At 37.1% G+C, this 17,135-nt stretch overlaps 1 protein-coding gene across 1 annotated transcript in view; it reads left to right on the top strand.

Annotated features, from left to right (window-relative positions):
• LOC115422497 (cilia- and flagella-associated protein 74-like) overlaps nucleotides 1-17,135 on the top strand; it is a 120,781-nt gene that overhangs the window by 24,545 nt on the left and 79,101 nt on the right. The window contains exons 10-11 of the mRNA XM_030138844.1: nucleotides 11,081-11,238; nucleotides 11,390-11,612. Of these exons, the coding sequence (XP_029994704.1) occupies nucleotides 11,081-11,238; nucleotides 11,390-11,612 (381 nt within the window). The remainder of the gene's footprint in view (nucleotides 1-11,080; nucleotides 11,239-11,389; nucleotides 11,613-17,135) is intronic.

Genomic DNA, 17,135 nt, shown 5'->3' with positions numbered 1-17,135 from the left:
GCCTCTCTAAATTGTTTTTTTTTTTTCCCAAATTACATCAGTTTGTGGTTTATTTTATTTGTGTGACTTATTTTATTGATTTATTATTCATTTTTGTTCATTGTATTTATTATTTGTTTTGAACTGTTTTTGTTTATTCTGTGGCTTGTTTGACTCTTTTTCACTTTATTTTAGTACTTTTTTCATTTTTTTTCCACATTATTTATGATTTTGTAGGTTTTTTTTATTCATTTTTGTTCATTTTATCTGAACCTAAACCCAGTGTGTCCATCCACTGTCACTGATCCAGCTCCATGGGTTTGACTGGTGAATCAATGTTGGAGAAGATGACAGTGTTTCCACGGTAACTACAGAGCCTCTGAATGTCCAAATATGGTCATATCTGATGACCATGAAAAGATGAAGAACTGTATTTGACACCAATTATTGACATGGATTGATAGGATTAGTGGATCCACAGGTATGAAACAGTTTAGATCAGTAGATGTTTTGGGTCTTCGGGGCCTGTTTGGGTCCTTATGGGTTCAGTCTGTGTGCATCAGACCTGATCTCATCCAGTCACCCCATCATATGTTTGTCTCAGCATCACTGCTGTTTATATGTTATCTTTGGTTTCAATTCTACAAATTTGGTTTGAAAAAAACTACAAACTGTGAAAGTCCAAACAAAACAAAGTAGGCATGAAAGCCTTTTCAACAAGTGGTGCCAGGTACAACAGACCCCGCCCCTCACATGTATTTTGCCCATTATAAGTAAATAGGAAGATTTTAAAAAATCATAAAAAATTTGAACTTTGACCTACTTTTCCCAAAATGTAATGACATCTATTCTGGGTCACTGGTAATCTGTAAGACTAATTTGATATGAATGCAACCAATAGTTTTGCTGCTAAAGTGTTACAAACAAACAAACTACCAAATTACCCCTTGCCTCCCCTTAGGGGGAACAGGGTAATAAATGAATGAATGAACAAACGAACGCACGAACGAACAAATGAATTTTATTTTGGTTTACATCAGTCATTGTACTTAATACATTAATCGTAATAAACATAAAAACTAAAAAAGGAACAGGCTAGAAGCAAAAGCTGATTTTTTTTGCCTGTCCTTTTCACTTAATACACTGCTTACATCAGGGGTGTCAGACTCATTTTAGTTCAGGGGCCACATTAAGCCCAAACTGATTTTACGTGGGCCGGACCATTAAAACAATAGCATTATAACCTGTGAATAATGATCCAAATTTTTCCTCTGTGTTTTAGAGCAATCAAAATTAAATTATAAAAAATATGTACGTTTGCAAACTATCCAAACAAAAATGATGTGAATAACTGGAAAAAAACTGAAATTTCTTGAGAAAAATAAGTGCAATTTTAACAGTATTACAACTCAACTTACCATATATACATGCATATATATTATGGTTGGATCTACAAAGGCACAAAATATTTAATAACAGGAAGATTAATGTTAAAATTTCACTTTCAAAATTTCAGGTTTTTTGCATTTTGTTGTTAAAGGATAGTTTGTAAATGTTAGTATTTTCATCATTTAATGTAAGTTTTTACACTAAAACAAAGAAACATTTGGAGTTGTCATTACTTATTTATAGGTGTAATGTAATATTATGTTTTTCACATTAAAGTAAGAAAATTTGGAGTCATTATTTATAGGTTATTATGCTATTATTTTTAATTGAGATCACGTTGGTCTGTATGTGGAACCTGAACTGAAATGGCGTGTAATTTTTGCGTCTTGCAATTCCTCGGGCCAGACTGGAACCTTTGGGGGTCGGTTTTGACCCCCGGGCCGCATGTTTGACACCTGTGGCTTACATCAACTTAAATGTGTACAGCATCGAGCATTCACACCATAATAATAATAAAATCAAATAAAAAAATCAAATAAAAAAAATCAGCAACAACAAAAAACAGATCTACCATCTCAATGCAATATTTCTGAATAATTTTAGGGTTAAGGCACTTTTTTTTTTTTTTTAAGCTTCACCAAAGGAGTGAATAACTTAAATGCATCATAAAGTCCATCCCATAATTTCACACCCACAATCCCAGTCCATCTAGACTTCACATTTGTCCTCACTTATCCACCTCACTAATCCACTCACTCATATTAAAAACTCTGAAATTCAAATTCCGCTGTCTTAATTCCAAGAACTACGGCTGGTATTTGAGACAGTACTATTTTTATCCTTCATCTTCCATAAACCCATTTAGAAACTATTCTTTAAACCTCTTTTAAATGTATTTATATTTGTACTTTCCTTTATCTCCTGTTCTAGATTGTTCCACAAAGTCACTCCACAGCTCATTGTGCTCATACGTTTCATTGTTGTTCTTACTTTATGTTTTTTTTTTTTTAAATTTAGCTCTCCCCTAAGATTGTATCCTCCCTCTCTTTCAGCGAACATCCCCATGTGAATGTCTTCCACTGTTTCATCCTCTGTCACTTTGTGTGAATCCAAATGTCCAGGCTGCTCCACCCATGCAGACAGTCCAGTTCCACTTTCCTAATCATCATGACTTTACAGAAGGAATGAGTTCAGCAGGAAAAAACTGTTAGTCACACTGCGTACACGGACACCTGCTGGATACCAGTTAGTCACCACATTTGTTTATTTTAACACAACTCCTTCTTCTCCCTTAGTTGTTGTCAGGAGTTGTGTGGTAGTGGATTTCACCAAACTCATCAGTGTTGCCAGTTCATGGATTTTCTTTAACAACTGTGCAAACTTCGATTAAAACTATTTTTAAAGTCAACTCAATGAATTAGTTTCTAAACCAATAGTTCCTAAAAGCAAATCTGTAACCTGAGCAGGAGTAAACTGTACACTCAGCGTTTCAGTCTTTCAGCGTTTCAGTCTTTCAGTGTTTCAGTACACCCTGTGCTGGTTTTCTCTCCACTTCTGCTGTTCAGTCTCCATATCTTTGCACTGGGGTGAACCAAACAGCTGCAGTGCTTCAGTGTGGAAGCAGAGCTCTGTGCTTCAGTATTACTGCTGAAGCGGAGCTGTGTGCTTCAGTATTACTGTGGAAGCAGAGCTCTGTGCTTTAGTATTACTGTGGAAGCAGAGCTCTGTGCTTCAGTATTACTGCTGAAGCGGAGCTCTGTGCTTCAGTATTACTGCTGAAGCGGAGCTGTGTGCTTCAGTATTACTGTGGAAGCAGAGCTCTGTGCTTCAGTATTACTGCTGAAGCAGAGCTGTGTGCTTCAGTATTACTGTTGAAGCAGAGCTCTGTGCTTTAGTATTACTGTTGAAGCAGAGCTCTGTGCTTCAGTATTACTGTGGAAGCGGAGCTGTGTGCTTCAGTATTACTGTGGAAGCGGAGCTGTGTGCTTCAGTATTACTGCTGAAGCGGAGCTCTGTGCTTCAGTATTACTGTTGAAGCAGAGCTCTGTGCTTCAGTATTACTGTTGAAGCAGAGCTCTGTGCTTCAGTATTACTGTGGAAGCGGAGCTCTGTGCTTCAGTATTACTGTGGAAGCAGAGCTCTGTGCTTCAGTATTACTGTTGAAGCAGAGCTCTGTGCTTCAGTATTACTGTGGAAGCGGAGCTGTGTGCTTCAGTATTACTGTGGAAGCGGAGCTGTGTGCTTCAGTATTACTGCTGAAGCGGAGCTCTGTGCTTCAGTATTACTGCTGAAGCGGAGCTCTGTGCTTCAGTATTACTGTGGAAGCGGAGCTCTGTGCTTCAGTATTACTGTTGAAGCAGAGCTCTGTGCTTCAGTATTACTGTGGAAGCGGAGCTCTGTGCTTCAGTATTACTGTTGAAGCGGAGCTGTGTGCTTCAGTATTACTGCTGAAGCGGAGCTGTGTGCTTCAGTATTACTGTTGAAGCAGAGCTGTGTGCTTTAGTATTACTGTTGAAGCAGAGCTCTGTGCTTTAGTATTACTGCTGAAGCGGAGCTGTGTGCTTCAGTATTACTGCTGAAGCAGAGCTCTGTGCTTCAGTATTACTGTTGAAGCAGAGCTGTGTGCTTCAGTATTACTGTGGAAGCGGAGCTCTGTGCTTCAGTATTACTGTTGAAGCGGAGCTGTGTGCTTCAGTATTACTGCTGAAGCGGAGCTGTGTGCTTCAGTATTACTGTGGAAGCAGAGCTCTGTGCTTCAGTATTACTGCTGAAGCGGAGCTCTGTGCTTCAGTATTACTGTTGAAGCAGAGCTCTGTGCTTCAGTATTACTGTGGAAGCGGAGCTGTGTGCTTCAGTATTACTGCTGAAGCGGAGCTGTGTGCTTCAGTATTACTGCTGAAGCGGAGCTCTGTGCTTCAGTATTACTGTTGAAGCAGAGCTCTGTGCTTCAGTATTACTGTGGAAGCGGAGCTCTGTGCTTCAGTATTACTGTTGAAGCGGAGCTGTGTGCTTCAGTATTACTGCTGAAGCGGAGCTGTGTGCTTCAGTATTACTGTTGAAGCAGAGCTGTGTGCTTTAGTATTACTGTTGAAGCAGAGCTCTGTGCTTTAGTATTACTGCTGAAGCGGAGCTGTGTGCTTCAGTATTACTGTTGAAGCAGAGCTGTGTGCTTCAGTATTACTGTTGAAGCAGAGCTCTGTGCTTTAGTATTACTGTGGAAGCAGAGCTCTGTGCTTCAGTATTACTGCTGAAGCGGAGCTCTGTGCTTCAGTATTACTGTTGAAGCAGAGCTCTGTGCTTCAGTATTACTGTGGAAGCGGAGCTGTGTGCTTCAGTATTACTGCTGAAGCGGAGCTGTGTGCTTCAGTATTACTGTTGAAGCAGAGCTGTGTGCTTTAGTATTACTGTTGAAGCAGAGCTGTGTGCTTCAGTATTACTGTTGAAGCAGAGCTGTGTGCTTCAGTATTACTGTTGAAGCAGAGCTGTGTGCTTTAGTATTACTGTTGAAGCAGAGCTCTGTGCTTTAGTATTACTGTGGAAGCGGAGCTGTGTGCTTCAGTATTACTGCTGAAGCGGAGCTCTGTGCTTCAGTATTACTGTTGAAGCAGAGCTCTGTGCTTCAGTATTACTGTGGAAGCGGAGCTCTGTGCTTCAGTATTACTGTTGAAGCGGAGCTGTGTGCTTCAGTATTACTGCTGAAGCGGAGCTGTGTGCTTCAGTATTACTGCTGAAGCAGAGCTGTGTGCTTCAGTATTACTGCTGAAGCGGAGCTGTGTGCTTCAGTATTACTGTTGAAGCAGAGCTGTGTGCTTCAGTATTACTGCTGAAGCGGAGCTGTGTGCTTCAGTATTACTGCTGAAGCGGAGCTGTGTGCTTCAGTATTACTGCTGAAGCGGAGCTGTGTGCTTCAGTATTACTGTTGAAGCAGAGCTGTGTGCTTCAGTATTACTGCTGAAGCGGAGCTGTGTGCTTCAGTATTACTGCTGAAGCGGAGCTGTGTGCTTCAGTATTACTGTTGAAGCAGAGCTGTGTGCTTCAGTATTACTGCTGAAGCGGAGCTGTGTGCTTCAGTATTACTGCTGAAGCGGAGCTGTGTGCTTCAGTATTACTGTTGAAGCGGAGCTGTGTGCTTCAGTATTACTGCTGAAGCGGAGCTGTGTGCTTCAGTATTACTGTTGAAGCGGAGCTCTGTGCTTCAGTATTACTGTTGAAGCGGAGCTGTGTGCTTCAGTATTACTGCTGAAGCGGAGCTCTGTGCTTCAGTATTACTGTTGAAGCAGAGCTCTGTGCTTCAGTATTACTGTTGAAGCGGAGCTGTGTGCTTCAGTATTACTGCTGAAGCGGAGCTCTGTGCTTCAGTATTACTGTTGAAGCAGAGCTCTGTGCTTCAGTATTACTGTTGAAGCGGAGCTGTGTGCTTCAGTATTACTGTTGAAGCAGAGCTCTGTGCTTTAGTATTACTGCTGAAGCGGAGCTGTGTGCTTCAGTATTACTGCTGAAGCAGAGCTGTGTGCTTCAGTATTACTGCTGAAGCGGAGCTGTGTGCTTCAGTATTGCTGTTGAAGCGGAGCTGTGTGCTTCAGTATTACTGCTGAAGCGGAGCTGTGTGCTTCAGTATTACTGCTGAAGCGGAGCTGTGTGCTTCAGTATTACTGCTGAAGCGGAGCTGTGTGCTTCAGTATTACTGCTGAAGCAGAGCTCTGTGCTTCAGTATTACTGTGGAAGCAGAGCTCTGTGCTTTAGTATTACTGCTGAAGCGGAGCTGTGTGCTTCAGTATTACTGCTGAAGCGGAGCTGTGTGCTTCAGTATTACTGCTGAAGCGGAGCTGTGTGCTTCAGTATTACTGCTGAAGCGGAGCTGTGTGCTTCAGTTGTATCGATGACACGCTGCAGTGCAGACAGTCCACAGACATATTCCTGGTAAAAACAGCAGTTGGTTGGAGGCTACACAGAAGTTTCAGTCGTTCTGGAGTTCACAAAGTCAAAAATGTTCGACCGAGTCAAATCAACACCAGTTTACTAAACTTGTGTTTAATGATCCACTTCTGAGGGAACTCTCCAACTTGCTGTGAAATAATAAAATATTTTCTTTGAGTATGTTGGCTCTCCACTCTGCATCATCTCAGTTGTGGGCTGCTGATGCTGTTTTCAACTAAACCCGTCCATAACATACGCCACAGGTGTCAAACATGCGGTTCAGGGGCCAAACCCGGTCCACCAAAGGGTCCAGTCTGACCCAAGGGACGAATTTATGAAACGCAAAAAGTACACTGAAGAGATCAACAATCACTGGTGTTAAAATCATTTTAGCTCAATTCAGTCTAAAATGGGTCAGAGCAGTAAAACACTGTCATAATAACCTATAAATAAAGAAAAACTCAAATTTCTCTCTTTGTTTTAGTGTAAAAAAGGTAAAATTACACAAAAATGTTTACATTTACAGACTAACCTTTTACAAAAAAAAATCAATAACCTGAAATGTCTTAAGAGAAGTATGTACACTGTAAAAAAAAAAAAAAAAAAACTTGTAAAAAATGGTAATATTCTGGCAGCAGGGGCGCCGAAAAAATACTGTTAAATAACGGAAAATAACCATCACATAAAAATACAGTAATTTTCCATAATTAAAATACAGTTTTTTGCCCTAACTTAACATGAGATTTTGCATATTTTTTTGACTTTTTAATGTTTAATAAAGAATATTTTCATGTATTAAAACAATCCAATTCCCTATATATATACTGAACAAAAATATAAACGCACCACTTTTGTTTTTCTCCCATTTTTCATGAGCTGAACTCAAAGATCTAAAACTTTTTCTGTGTACACACAAGGTTTATTTCTCTCAAATATTGTTCACAAATCTGTTTAAATTTGTGTTAGTGAACACTTCTTCTTTGCTGAGATAATCCATCCACCTCACAGGTGTGGCATATCAAGATGCTGATTAGACAGCAGGACTTTTGCACAGGTGTGCCTTAGGCTGGCCACAATAAAAGGCCACTCTAAAATGTGCAGTTTTATCACACAGCACAATGCCACAGATGTCACAAGTTTTGAGGGAATATGCACTGGTCATGCTGACTTCAGGAATCTCCACCAGAGCTTTTGCCTGTGAATTGAATGTTCATTTCTCTACCATAAGCCATCTCCAAAGCTGTTTCAGAGAATTCATGAAGAAGACTGTGCGAGGAAAATGGTGGTCACACCAAATACTGACTGGTTTTCTGACCCCCCTGGACCACCCAATACAGTAAAAGTGCACATTTTAGAGTGGCCTTTTATTGTGGCCAGCCTAAGGCACACCTGTGCAATAATCCTGCTGTCTAATCAGCATCTGGATCTGCCACAGCTGTGAGGTGGATGGATTATCTCAGCAAAGGACAAAGGAGAAGTGCTCACTAACACAGATTTAGACAAATTTATGAACAATATTTGAGAGAAATAGGCCTTTTGTGTACAGAGAAAAAGTTTTAGATCTTTGAGTTCAGTTCATGAAAAATGGGAGCAAAAACAAAAGTGGTGCGTTTATATTTTTGTTCAGTGTATATATATATATATATATATATATATATATATACATATATATATATATATATATATATATATATATATATATATATATATATATATATATAATTTTCAATGAGACTCAGTTGTCCAATCCACTGATAAAAACTGTATTTGGACAGTTTATCAGTGCTTATACATGTTATACATTCACAAAAATACATTTATTCAACATGAAACCTCCTGTAATTACACAAGATATTTGTCAATTAACAAACAAGTCTGGTTCAACTGACAGAACAAATACTTCTTTAACAGTTAATTGTCAGTAATTTTATCTCGTTTTTTTATTTTTTTATTTTTTTACAGTATTAAACTTTAAATGAACAGTTTAATCCCATAAATAGAAAAGAAATATTTGTGAAATTACGATACATTTGCAAATGTATTTTAACTGTATTTTTCTGTGAAAAAGGAAAACATTTCTTTTAAAAAATGGAAATTTTATGGTTATTCACAGTTACAGTTTTTTCGTATTATTTTACATTTGACATGTAAAATCACAGTCTGTTTTTGTCATTTCATTGATATTTTCCTGTATCTTAAAAATACAGAAAAAATCAGTCAAATAAACAGTGAAAATTCTGTTAAATTACAGATTTTTTTAGAGTGTATTTTTACCAATATTCTGCCTGTTACTACATGTTTTGTGTATTTGTAGTTCCGCTGTGATCTGTAAGTTATGATGCACATGTATAAATGATAAACTAAAGTGTAATATAGCTAAAATTACACTTATTTTTCCTCAGAATTTTCAGGTTGTTCATATTTGTTCATGTTATGTTCAAGTACAGTTCGTAGATGTAAACATTTTCATTACGGAATTTGACTTTTTTCACTCAAAAACACAGAGAAAACTTTGGAGTTGACATTATTTATCAGTTCTTATCCTATTATTTATGTTTTTTTACTGGTCCGGCCCACTTTAGAACATATTAGTCTGTATGTGGAACTGAATTAAAATGAGTTTGACACCCCTGACATACGCTTTTATTCATGGTCTTGCTGTGCTTTTCATCACCAGCTTGAATCCAGTCTGTACCAGTGTAGGAAAAACAACCTCATCTTCTGGTTCCCATGTTGAACATGAATGAATGAATGAATGAATGAATGAATGAAATCTTTATTTCGAACATGTAGACAGTAAAATAAAAACAAAAATCAACTAACAAAATATAAGTACTGGTACATAAATGATTGATAAGCAAACAAACAACAAAAATAAATACATCAATAATAATAGTAATAATAAATAAATAAATAAATAATAATTATTATTATCATTATTATTATTATAGAGAAAACAAATGAAATGGAATTATGCATGCTCGAAAAGGAGTAGGAAGAAGTATAAACTTACGTACTCCTACCCCCAATTACTATTCCTTATGATCACTATATAGCAATTATTATTTTGTATGAATATCAATATGATAATAATAATAATAATAATAATAATAATTATTATTATTATTATTATTATTATTATTATTATTAGTAGTAGTAGTAATAATAATAATAATAATAATAATAATAATAATAATGATAATAATAATAATATTATTATTAGTAGTAGTAGTAGTAGTAGTATTAATAATAATAATAATTATAATAATACTACTAATAATAATAACAATAGTATATATAACTATATCACACATCCTTTTTCCTATATACACTAATATGATATTACCCATTTACAACTTATCCTACCAGATATAAATAAAAATTAAAAAAACAAAAATAAAACAAAACAAACAAAAACACATATACATGTTTAATATAAATACATATAATATTCTCTATTGTCCTATATAGTAATGTAGTAATAATATATTCATATATCCATATTTAAACTTGATATTATCAGCACATGTGTCAAAGCACCACTATGAAAAACAACTGGACACCCCCCCCCCCCCCAGGCCCTTTCCTCTCTGTATTTTGTAAAACTCATTTGTTTGTATTTGTTTTTAACCTGTTTGATATTTGGACATTGTTTCAGCTCCACACTCAGTCTGTTCCATAGTCTTACACCATTATTGGATAAACAGAATCTTTTCTTCGTGGTTCAACATGTTTGTATCTTAAAATTTGTCATTTCCCTTCATTTATACCCTCCCTCTCTTTTCTGAAACATTTTCTGTAGATGGTTTGGTAATAGATTATTTCTGGCTGTGTACAGACATTATGCTGTTTGGAATTCAACCATATCATTAAATTTTATTATTTTAGACCAGGGCTCTCAAACTCATTTTCTTCCGGGGGCCACATTCAGCCCAATTTAATCTGCAGTGGGCCGGACCTGTAAAATAATGGCATGATAACCAATAAATAATGACAACTCCAAACCGTTTTAGTGCAAAAAAAAAAATAGCATTCAATTATGCCAGTATTTACATTTACAGACTGTCCAGACAAAAAGGATGTGAATAACCTGAAAAAATTGGAATTTGTTAAGAAATATAAGTACAATTTTATCAGTATTATGCCTCGACTTATCATTTCTACATATGCAATACAGATTAGGTCTACGAAGACACAAAACACTGAGTAACAGGCAGAATATTGTCAAAATTGCACTTAATTTTCTTCAGACATTTCAGGTTGTTCAGGTTGTGATATTATTTTTGAGTTTGATGCCCTAACTTACACAAATACTGCAAATACACAAAATATTTTAGTAACTGGCAGAATATTAGCAAAATTGCACCTACTTCTCTTAGGACATCTCTAGTTTTTCATATTTTTTCTGAAAGGCTCGTTTGTAAATGTACACATTTTCATGGAATTTCACTTTTTTACGCTAAAACAGAGCAAAAAATTGGAATTGTCATTATTTGTAGGTTTTTATGGCAGTATTTTTCTAATCTGACCCACTTGAGACTAAAGTAGGGCTTTATATGGGCCCCAAAAATAAAAGGATGGACTGTTAATATCTTGAGTGTAATTTTTGCATTTTACAAATTCATTCCATGGGCCGGAGTGGACCCTTTGGCGGGCCAGATTTGGCCCCTGGGCCACATGTTTGACACCTGTGTTTTAGACTTTACAAATAGTGGATTGGTGTGTTCACGATAACCTACAACAGTTAACAGTGAACTGCAAACCAAACTCAATTAAGGCGCCGTTGTTTCTTTAGGAGAGCTTACGGATCCAGCAGAACCGAGCCAAAGCCGGCGGCCGGAGGACAGAGCAGCACCAGAGGCAGCTCCGAGAAGCCCTCCAGGCTCAAGGCGTCAACGCCATCAAGCATCTGCACCGACAGAAACAACGAGAGGAGATCCAGCGCAAACAACAGTATGTCCTCCGCTCTCCTCTGCTCTCCCACGTGCTTGTCCTCCACTCCCACTCCACGCAGCCACGCGTGGGCTGGTTTCTGCGCTGCGAGCTGAGGAATACGTGACCCCATTTCAGTATAATGCACTGTTGTTCGATCTGCCTTTCTCAGGGAATTCGAAGAGAGGCAGAAGTCAAAGAGGGTGGAAATTGTGGCTAAAATCCTTCAGGAGGAAGAGCTCCTGAAGAGGAGGAAGAGGCAGCAGTCGTCTAAAACCACAGCCACAGACCAGTTCCCACCTTTGGGGAAGAGCAGAGAGAAGCTCCAGTACTACCTGCAGCCCAGACCCCCCTCCACCCGCAGCCCCCCCCCACCGTCGGACAGAGCCCTAGTTGTAAGCAAGGTTCTAGTAGGTTTGGATTTTTCATTCTAGTTTAGTTTTATTTTGTTTGGACTTTTTTTTCTCTAATTCAGTTTGTTTTAATTCATTTTTAGAGCAGGCTTGAAAGGTTTTATTAGTTTTCATTATTTTCTAAATGCTTTGTTGTAGTTTAGTTTTAGTATTAATTTTAGTTTAGTTTTAGTTTAGTCGTCTCTTTTCTCTTCTTCTCTGTCGTCGTATTCAAATAAATCCCAGACAGGACTCTGCTGCTTTAGTCTCCATGTTTCCAGGTAGAGTGGGGACCAGAAGACGACTGGAAACCACAAGTAAACACAAGTGACGGACCCTTAAATATCGTACGGTGTCAGCAGAGAAAATTGCTTGAGGGAAATAAATCGATTTTGTATCAACCCGACATTGACAAAGACAAAAACAAAGGGAATTTTATCCATAATTTTTATGTTTTAGTTAGTTTTGTAAACACACAATACAGTTTCAGTTGGTTATCATTTTTTTTCTTTTAATTATAGTTTTTATTTGTTTCAGTTAAGGAAAATGTTTTTTCAATTCTAGTTTTCGTCATTTCGTTAGTTTCGTTAACGGTAATAACCTTGGTTGTAAGTGAGCGGTAATGGTAACGGCTGACATTTGTCTTTCCCATTCAGCTGTTTTAGTTTTTTTTTTCAGTTCCAGAGTGGAAATCCAAAAATTCTAAAAGACAAAATATCAGAATCAGCTTCAGAATACTTGTTACTTGGGAAATTGTGTGTCACAGTTGTTCCATTCAAGTATAATAAAAAGTAGCAGGAAAGAAATTATCAATACAACAAAAAGGAAAGAATAGATAGATAGATAGATAGATAGATAGATAGATAGATAGATAGATAGATAGATAGATAGATAGATAGATAGATAGATAGATAGATAGATAGATAGATAGATAGATAGATAGATAGATAGATAGATAGATAGATAGATAGATAGACTCTTTTAAACACCATTAGTTTAATATGTACTACTAATTAAAGACATATCCATAAATAAGTGTGTAAAAATATTGTTGTGTAATTATAATTATGAGGTTATAAGGTGAAACATTTTCTGGAGAAGTGAGAAAGATGGTGTATTGATAAAAGATAAATGCAAATTAGCACATTGCAGAAGGGCTAAAAAATAATTATGTGTGTGTGCACGCACGCGCACACGCGCAAGTTTGGACCACATTTCATGGATCTACTACAAGAACAAACATATAAATGCGTCATTCCATAGCAGCAGCTGACCAGTAATCAACTTTTACAAGTCAATATAGTACTAATAGTACACATTAAAAGTGGAAAAGGCCACTATCACTCCAAGATATTTTATGCTGAAAACACATCATGTGTATCTAAAATCAATGTCTGGTCCACACTAATATGGATATTTTGCAAAACATTTTTTTCTCCATGTCTACACCTCTCATCCACACACACAAAGCATTTGATGTCACTAAAATGAAGATAAAAAAAAAATGCTTTCCAAAGTGAAGATTTTTTTAATTAACTTGTGTGTAAGAAGAGGTTAGATTACATGTTCAGTACTTTGTGTAATGAACATATATCTGAAATATTATACAGCTGGTCATATAGGTTTTGTAGATCACTGTGGGGGGTGGGGGGTTCTACAAAAACCTGAACATTGACGTTAAATTCTGCTTATACTGGTACTATGCTTTGCTTGTTTGTACTAGTTGTAGCAGTGGTGTAGTCCATGTATATGGAGCAGAGGTGTTCAGTGTCAGACTGCAGCGGAAGCTCAGCTTCCCCTAAAATGACTCAAATTAAATGCTCAAATCTGTTCAGTTGTTTTCATTTCATTGACTCCAAGTGTGTTGGAACACATTCATCTCTCAGACCAGTTGGTTCAGAATCAGTTTGATCCCAGATCAGTGGACTGGATGTTGTTCACTTCTCCTCCATTCCCGTGTCTGTGTTTGTTCATTCCATCTCTGCTCAGTGCATTTGTCCGTAGACGCTCAGCGTCCATGCACTTCAATGGGACTGAGTGGAACTGGTTTAACTGACTCTAAACTGGACACTAATTGGATAAATGAAACCATGTTGTCCCGCCCCCGGACGCTCGGCGTCTCTGGGGGTGAATGGAGCTGTGGGCGGAGCTCGGCCGGGCAGGACGCTGAGCTTCCACGTGCTGATTGGAGGATCGGTCGAAAGGCTGAATCCCGTTTGATTGACAGCTGTTTTCAGATCTGCTCCTTCACTGACACAGTTCAGTTTAATACCGTCACACATTCTGCTGTGAAATCACAGAAACCACTATGAAATGAACTGTTCGTTTCGTGCACTGTAAATACACAAATACAAAAATCACAAGGAGCGGAGGGCCGAAATTATGTTTAAATAACTTGATGATTTTTTTGATGTAAGCCGACAATGAGCTTCCCCTGTCTGAAAGACCAGCAGCTGACACTGATACGGCGGTATACAGCGTATATCTACTTATTTTTCAGTCATTGCGTGTACCCACTTCATTCAGTAGTATCTGCAGCCAAATTGCCTTTGTCGGATGGTGAAGCCATGACCCGCCCTCTTCTGCTTCTAATTGGCCAGTACTCAGCACCTTCACTAATTAGATTGGTTAACTTTAGGCATGAGCAGTGATGAGCCAATCAGAGGCAGAGTAGGGCGGGTCTTGCCAAGGAAAATATTGCTAACTGGCGCTTTCCACCTCTGGAATCTGATTGGACACCTCCTCAGGTGCCAGTGCCACCGCAGTTGATTGACAGGTCACTGCACATCTCCTTGAAAGATGTGTGATTGTTGGAAATGTGGAGAAAGACAGAATAAACATGAGTGACACATAACAAGAGAACCTACTTTCATGAAACCCATAATTCTGAGATCAATTTTAAGGTGGTTTCAGAATGAGTCACTGTTTTAAACTAGTGGACATATGAGTGCACATTTAGAGGAGAGATTTAGTCACCAATAGTTCAACTGTGTGAGTAGGCTAATGTTTTGAAAGGCTAATGTTATGACACGCTAATGTTATGATATGCTAACATTATGAAAGGCTAACATTATGAAAGGCTACCATTATGACACACTAACATTATGAAAGGCTACCATTATGACACACTAACAGTATGAAAGGCTAACATTATAAAAGTGTATAGTGTGTCATAATGCTAGCCTTTCATAAGGTTAGCAGTGTGACACGCTAATGTTATGAAAGGCTAACATTATTACACACTAACATTATGAAAGGCTAACGTTATGAAAGGATAACATTATGACACACTAACATTATGAAAGGCTAATGTTATGAAAGGCTAACATTATGACAAATTAACATTATGAAAGGCTAACATTATGACACTAACATTATGAAAGGCTAACGTTATGAAAGGCTAACATTATGACACTAACATTATGAAAGGCTAATGTTATGAAAGGCTAGCATTATGACACACTAACATTATGAAAGGCTAATGTTATGACACGCTAATGTTTTGAAAGGCTAACGTTATGAAAGGCTAACATTATGACACGCAAACATTATTACACACTAACATTATGAAAGGCTAACATTATGACACGCTAACATTATGAAAGGCTAACATTGTCCTCTGTTTGCCTCCTGTTGAATCCATTTCCATTCATGCAGCTGCTTGTGTTTCCAGTAAAACCTACAAACTGCTCCTGATCAAGTCATGATAATTTTATAATAATGAGCAAATGCTACTGATGGATTTATGGATAAACTAAATAGAGTAGTCTGACATGTCACTGTTTCTAAAACAGGGCGTTTTTCTGGACTACTTAAAAAAAAAAGGCAAAAATTGAGAGTATACCCACTTCTCAAGGGACCACTGCACCACTGCTTTGTAGTCATTGTTGTGCTTACTTTTAAGAGAGAAATATAGTCATTGGGAAAATATCCATGTTAGTGTGGACAGAGGCATAAGTATTATTCACTTTGTTAGACTGATACCTGTTCAAGTGGATAAAGTAAAGCATATGTAAATAAATAAGTTTGGAACAGAACTCTTAGTGTGATATTTAGTGATATATGAAGTTTGTTCTTTGTAACTAATTGAAAACATCACCCAAGCCCACCATAGAGGCTGAAATAATTACACTATCATTCCTGGAAGAACAAAGAAAAATAGGCATTTTTAAAAAAAATTTCAATTATTTTTTCTATTTATTGTGATACTGGCAGTACCCTGTTCACCTTCACTCCTAAAGGATATAATCTAGACCAGATATTTGGTTCAAGGAACAAAAGCTAAAGATCCAGGTCCTTAAAATCTGCTAAAACACAGGTGTCAAACATGTGGCCCAGGGGCCAAATCCGGCCCACCAAAGGGTCCAGTCTGGCCCCTGGGATGAATTTGTGAAATGCAAAAATTACACTGAAGATATTAATCATTTTAGTTCAGGTTCCACATACAGACCAATTAAATCTCAGTGGGTCAGATCAGTAAAATACTAACATAATAACCTATAAATACTCACAACTCCAAATTTTTCCCTTTGTAAATGTAAACATTTTCACGTCATTTTACTGTATTTACACATAAACTAACATTTCACAAATACACAAATAACCTCAACAAATATGAACATTTTGAAATGCCTGAAGTGTAATTTTAACAATATTCTGCCTGTTATTAAATGTTTTGTGTGTTTGTTAATCCACTGTGATCTGTATGTTGTAATTTACACGTTTAATCCTCCGGTATCCCGTCCAGCCAGGCCCTTACTAAGCACCAAGTGTGCCTTTCTGTCACATTTGTAGAATAATGTCAAAGACAAATTTCATACAATTTGTTTTTAATTCTTTCACGCGTTTTTTTCTGTTTCATCAACTTGAGCCGTAAATAAAAATACCAAATACTCAATAATTGTCACATTTTTTAACCCTTTAAATGCCGTGTTTGTAATGGAAACAAACCGTTTTTTTGGATGCAGTTTGGATGTAATTTGCATGATTATTTTTGGCGCTAGGTCAAATGTTCAAAAATACTAGCATCTGTCACCAAGTGTGCGTAAAATGCACACCTATAAATCAAACTATTAAATATTATGTATTATATTAAATATAATATTGATTTATTTTTCTGCTCTAATTTGATTTTATTTTTGTAAATCCAGGTCAGTCCTAATCATACAGATCCAATGTTAGAAATAGTGCGTTTTAGGCACACTGGGCAGACAGATGCTAGTCTGGTCATTTTCTTTTGTTTACGATGTGCACATTTGAGTTGGTGGACAGAATTTTAAAGATCATGCAAAAATGAACAACTTTTGAATTCTAACGTTATTTAAATTGTGAAAAATAATATGAAGTTTTTTAAAACAAAGTACAAAGTGTGCCTAAAAGGCGCACCCAGATACCGGAGGGATAAATGATAAAGTGAGACAGAGTATTGTTGAAATTGCACTTAGTTTTCTTGAGAAATTTCAGTTTGTTGATGTTATTCACATTGTTTAAAGGATAGTTGGCAGATGTAAACGTTTTCGTAATAAT

Source organism: Sphaeramia orbicularis, chromosome 7, assembly GCF_902148855.1.
Source record: "Sphaeramia orbicularis chromosome 7, fSphaOr1.1, whole genome shotgun sequence".
Classification (NCBI taxonomy): Eukaryota; Metazoa; Chordata; class Actinopteri; order Kurtiformes; family Apogonidae; genus Sphaeramia; species Sphaeramia orbicularis.
The sequence above is the reverse complement of the archived record's forward strand: the minus strand, read 5'-3'. Positions and strand labels throughout refer to the sequence as shown.